Raw genomic sequence first — 6,419 nt, forward strand, 5'->3', positions numbered from 1 at the left:
GCAGTCTCTAAATGGTCCATCCTTTCATCACAGCTACGAACTTTGTCTCTGTAACTCCTTCCCTGGGTGTTTTGTTCCCAATTCTAAGAAGGGGCACAAGATATAAGATACAATTTGCTAAACGCATGAAACTCAAGAAGAATGAAAACCAAAGTGTGGACACTACATACTTTTAACCCTAACAATGAAGATAGGGTTAGTTTGTAGAAGGAAGTGGCCATGTTTGAAAGTGATGTCTAATTGAGGGGCAGACAAAGTGACAAGAGAAAGATTTAACAGAATGAGTTAGAGACAGTATTCTCATGAGAACAGCAGAGGAAAGAGAGGCTACTTAACAGCACAGGGAGAAAAGGGCTGGGTGGTGGTGAGGTAGTATGTGATCTGTGTGTATAGCAGTTTTACGGAGACGGGTTACAAAGAGAACAAGCTAGACAGTAGTGAAGACAGAATGAGCCAGAGAATGAGAGGTAGACAGAAGATTAGAAAAGATTGGCAAATTAGTATGAGAACAGCCAGAACAATTCAGTCAGAACGGAAGAGAAGCCACTTTGAATTAGTCACTTTAGAGAGGAGTTTAGGCCAGAACAACTGAGTTGAATCAGACATCCAGAATTCAGAAAGAACTAAAAAGGGTGAGCTTATGCAGCAATAAGCCTCTGAGATGACAAATTTTATCATACAAATGAAAGTTCCTGTTAAAAATAAAGCTCAAGGCAGTTCACCACACACAGAGGGCTTGGTAAATGGTAATTATCATGCCTGTTGAGAGACATGATCTTTATTCCAGTTTACTAAATTAGGCCCAGAAACAACATTCAGAAAAGTAACTGAGCAACCAAAACCAATAGGATAGCAGAGTGCTTTTGAAAGTTATATTTAATTAACATTTCAATCAGTCTCTTACATTAATATATACTTTATTATCTATCAGCAATTGTTATTTATGAAAATTCCACAAAGTACATGTACCTATGTCTCAACTAAAGAAAAGGAAGTCAAGCCTTCTCAATGTCAAAAGTATAATTAATGACTTTTCTTCACATAGCCAAGTTTTCTTTTCTTTTTGCCTCCAAGAGAAGCAAATAATAAATTCTCTATTGTTTCCTTTTTAAATTTTAAATTAACAATTCCCCCTATCTTTCTCCTATGTGTGTACAGGTGGTTGTGGGTAGGGGTGGTGTATGTGTGTATATAAGTGTATGTGGAAGGCTGAGGTCAATGTTGAATATCTTCCTCAATAGATCTGCCTTGTGTTTTCAAGATTGGGAATCTCTCGCTGATCCCCATCAGTGAGAGACTGCTTGCTGATTTGTCTAAAATGAGTATCCACCAAGCCTCGGAGATTTCCCAGTCACCATCTCTGCCATGTTTTATTGCAGATGTACATCATGTCCTCCAGCTTTCCACGTGGGTTCTGAAAGTCTTAACTAGGGTATTCATGATTTTGTAGAAAACATTTTACCAACTGAGCCATCTCCCCAGAACCTCAAGTTAAATTTATCTCAAATACATACTCTCTCTCAAACTATGTTTATGTCAACACTGTCATAGCAATCTTCATAATACCCATATTAAAATTTCATATTTTATTGTATAACTCCTCCAAATAAAATCTTAAATCTGTAATGGAAAATATTTACTAAATTGCTTTTGAAAACTTATCCTTACATCATAGATAAGTATAGTTCTTACTAACATTAAAGAAACTTCTGTGTACTTTCAACCTAAAATGTATCCTGTCTACAAGAAATGCAGGCACAGCAGATGGAGCAGAGACTGAGGGAATGACCGACCAATATCTAGCCCAACTTGAGACCCATCTCGTTGGCAAGCACCAATCCCTGACACTATTAATCATACTCTGCTATACTTGCAGACAGGAGCCTAGCATGGCTGTCCCCTGAGAGGCTCCACCCATCAGCTGACTCAGACAGAAACAGACACCCACAGTCAAACAATGGATGGAGCTTGGGTATGGAATACTATGAGGAAGGATTGCTAGCCCAAAGGGAATAGGAAATTCACAGGAAGATCAAGAGAGTCAACTAAACTGGACCCCTGGGGCTCTCAGAGTCTGAACTACCAACCACAGAGCATACAGCAACTGGACTTAGGTCTCCCCACACGTATGTGGCAGATGTGCAGATTGTTCTTCATGTATTTCCTGAATAACTGGAGTGGGGGCTGTCCCAAAAGCTGTTGCCTGTACATGAGATATGTTCTTCTAGCTGGGCTGTCTTGTCTGACTTCAGTGGGAGAGGAAATGCCTAATCTAACAGAGATAAGATGTGCCAGGGTGAGGGGATAACCAGGGGAGTCCCCACCCTCTCAGAGGAGATGAGGAGGGAGAATGGGGGAAGATATGAGGGAGGGGGTGACTGGAATGGGTGCAATGAGCAGGATATAAAGTAAAAAATAAAATAATATTTTAAAACTAAAATAAAAAAAAGGACTACAATTTTCAAAAGATACTTCTTTGTGTGGCAGACAAGACCATTATAGAAATCTATAACTGATCAAAACTGTACATAAATGACTGTGGGATGCCCAACTTCACCTGATACACCAACAATGCAACCCAAACACCTAATTCTAAAATAACATTTCAGAAAAAAAAAAAACAGACAGAAAGATTGTAAGAGCCAGAGGACTTATACTGCAAGATACTGTTTTCTGTATGTGACAGAAAGAGCAGCCAAGAAATTTCAGCAATACTGTTACCTGAAAAAGATTATAATGATAATATCAGCTGACATGCCACCATGAGTAGAGAAAGGCCCTATCCCAAGATGAAGAGCTACCAGCAACCAATGGCTGCTAAGAGAAATAAATGGTTTTCTTCAGGGACGAGGCCACTGATAAATTATCTACTCTCATGTTGTCAGCATTAAACACTTATACATGAAAGAGCAACACAAAATTGACCAGCAGATTCATTTGCACATGGATGAGCAGTGTGTGTGTGTGTATGTGTGTGTGTGTGTGTGTGTGAACTATTCAGGAAGAGGTTGTGAGTTTGGACACAGGAAGGAGTGGTGATATGACTACAGTACACATGCAGAAATTTCTCATTTAAAAATTAAGTAGACATTATAAAAGACCTTGAATTTCATCCATATCTCTGTTTTGTAGCAGTCTTAATTTTTGAGAGAAATTGACAAAATAAATGCTTTTAAATAGATAAAATCTATTTTCAGCATCTGTACAAATATAGGGTAAAAGGCTCTTGCTTGAGCATTATTTTTAAAATAATAAATAAAGCATTAACTTGTCATGAGCACCAAGTGAAAAACTATTCACAGAAAATTGGGGTAATTTCTCTGTCCTTTCTTGTCATTTAGTGGGGATACTTCACTGACAACTGCTCAGTTAACTTTGTCTTCCCTCAAGAAAACCTACCTACTGGGAACTAACTGGCAGAACACTGGCACTTCTAAAAATGAGAGCATGCTTATTCAATACTTACTCTCTGGATCCATAAACATTTCCATAAGCATTAGCATCATTGCAGCTCGGCTCCTGATTATCAATGATATAATTCGATTGGTAGAAGCCCATGTCATACTGTTCTGGGTTTGACATCCTGAAACATTAAGAAATTGTTTGTTTATTTATTATTTACTTTGTTAGTCAATTAAACTTTTTGAAACATATACTAAGATTAACTGGTGGTATGGTTATAGCTATCTTCCTATTAAAGAAGATAATATTTGGAAGAATAAATTAACTATTAGGGAGAAAAAAAGCATATGCTGGAAAGTCCCTTATTTAAAACCTGCCATCTTCAACTACTTTATTAAGTTTTTACATTTTCTTATTATGACTATAGGTTGACTTCAAATTTTCTAAAAGAAATCACCAATGACCTTCCCCTCCTCATAGCAGTTTAGAGAAAGAATTTACACTTGGTGTGGTAGATATCTACAAAATTGTCCTAAACAATTCAAGTTTTCACTTTCAAAAAGATGCACAAGCACACACACACACACACACACACACACACACACAAACACACACACACACACACAACTACATACACACACACAAACACTCACACACATACATACACACACACACTCACACACATACATACACACACCACAAAGAAAGCAAAAAGTGACAGCTGATAATATTTTTTATTTTATAAATATTTCCTATAAAATATTTCCTAATTCTATTTGAGAATGCCTATTAAATATGTGGAACATTTTCTTCTCTTTTTGCCCAGGATGCTACTCATGTGTTCTGGATGAGTCAGAGGAGAAAAGACTCCATACTGCTAGGCTAAGGACACAGTCCTCTTACCTATGCTGACTACTTAGCTAATAGTCACTTCTGCTAATTCTGAGTGTGTGACCTTGACTGAGACTGAAGCATTGGACTATCATATGACAAAAGAACAAAAGGAGATAAAGAGCTGGCAGAATAAAGTATTAGAAAGGCAGGGATGGCTATTTGGATACAAATTCTGGAAGAGAACAGAGACTTTTGAATTTTTAATCCTATGTTTTTGACAGCCATTTTTATTTTAAACAGTGAATTTAGAAACCCCTGGGAGTAATTCATATAATTATAGTCATCTGTATGTTACTGCCAATGATGACTTTTAAATTAAACTACATTAAAAAAGCAGCCTTAACTCTAAGAGCTCCATTAATCAGAAATATTCAGCTCACCCTTGTTAAGTATATCAAAGTTATTCAGTTCAGTAAAATACAGAGAGCCTGGCTAAAGTTGGATATAGTAATTCATACAGCTGATTTCATAAATAAGGACTTTTCATTAGTGATGTGCATGAAGTAGCTACGAGTTAGGAAAACTAAAGTCAAGACTTAGTAATAAATCTTTTAACAATTTACAATATAAAGAACTTAAAATTTAATCTCATATGTTTCTCAGCCCATAAAAATGTTATTATGAAGCATCGAGACTGATTTCTCTTGAGGCTACATACTAACTTTAGGTAACAAGCCAAGCTTTATGCAACAGCTATTTGGCTCCTTACATAACCCATGTTTTGTGTTTTATTAAAATTCTAAGTGTTTTAGAAGGATTAGAGAGACCAGACACGTACCTGCCTCTATGTATGCTATGAGGGAAGATCCTCCAACAAACGTAGCTGAACTTGGGAAATAAGAGCAAATCAGTGGGTGAAAAGATGACGCACTGGCTGCTATATATAAAACTTTCTAAATCTGTCCTCTGACACAGTGGACAGATGACACAGCCAAGGAAGCAAAGCTGCCAACAACTGTACACAGTATCTTATAACACTTTTTATGGTTTGCAAACACAACGAGCAACATGCAGACATGAATATGGTAATCTGGGGAAATTCATCCAGTGTGCAGGCCCACTAAACTGTGGCACAAGATCATTTATTGGAAGCAATCCAGGGAGAGAGCATGGGGCTTGGGATGCCTTCTCCCACTGTGGTTTTCAGCCTACTAAGATGTACTGATGATTTATCTGTGATAAAAATAAATATACAGTATTTGATCTTAACGCAAAGATCTCAACACCAAAATAAAATGAGATGGTATCGTTTCATCCAGATCTGAACAGTTTTAGGAAGGTGAATTATGTCCTGACCTTGACTTTACCTGCTTTTAATTTCTGCAGCTGAGATAAAAATATATTACTCAGATCTAGTTTTTGTATGTTTGTTTTGTTGTGTGTGGGGGTGGGGTGGGCGAATATTTAGAGCATTGCAGGTGGCCAATAGTTGACCGTAGGTGTCTTCTTCCATCGTTCTCCAGGTTGTTTTCTGAGACAGAATTGTACTGAACCTGGTTAACTGTCTAGGCTGGCTCGGCAACAAGCCCTAAGGATCTTGCTCTCTCCATCTCTTAGCACTGGAATTACAGATGTGCCAAAGCTGCTAGCTTCTTATATAGGCATCAGGTACAGCTCAAGCTCTTTTTAATCATGTTCCACCCTATCCTTATCTAGTGTTTTCATATACAGAACCATTCTGTACCATTTACAAGCAAATTTCAGCCAGCGGAGGCTTTCTAACTCACCCTTCTCTTAGAAAGGTACACAATTGGCTATCTGTAGTGTATTTCTGAATCACTACCAGGAAAGTTCACTCTGGCTCTGACCCAGGTAAACTGTTCTAGCTAGTACTCTCCATTCTTCCTGGATCAGATATTGTTGAGGGCCACTTACTTTCTGCCAAGTCTCCCTTCTAGGACTGCAGATTCCTTACATATCCAAATTCTGGTTTATTTAATAACTTCTATTTCTTTTTTAAAAAAATTTTATTAGGTATTTATTTCATTTACATTTCCAATGCTATCCCAAAAGTCACCCACCCACTCCCACTTTTTGGCCCTGGCGTTCCTCTGTACTGAGGCAGATAAAGTTTGCAGGACCAATGGGCCTCTCTTTCCAGTGATGGCCGACTAGGCCATCTT

At 37.8% G+C, this 6,419-nt stretch overlaps 1 protein-coding gene across 1 annotated transcript in view; it reads right to left on the reverse strand.

Moving 5' to 3' along the window:
- The window catches only part of Yipf7 (Yip1 domain family member 7), a 20,716-nt gene extending 15,565 nt beyond the window's left edge, over window positions 1-5,151 (reverse strand). The window contains exons 1-2 of the mRNA XM_021163943.2: window positions 5,075-5,151; window positions 3,467-3,583 (exon numbers count right to left, since the gene is read on the reverse strand). Coding sequence (XP_021019602.1) covers window positions 3,467-3,582 — 116 coding nt within the window. The 5' untranslated portion in view covers window position 3,583; window positions 5,075-5,151. The remainder of the gene's footprint in view (window positions 1-3,466; window positions 3,584-5,074) is intronic.
- Between the last annotated feature and the right edge of the window lie 1,268 nt (window positions 5,152-6,419).

The sequence above is a fragment of the Mus caroli genome, chromosome 5, assembly GCF_900094665.2.
Source record: "Mus caroli chromosome 5, CAROLI_EIJ_v1.1, whole genome shotgun sequence".
Taxonomy (NCBI): Eukaryota; Metazoa; Chordata; class Mammalia; order Rodentia; family Muridae; genus Mus; species Mus caroli.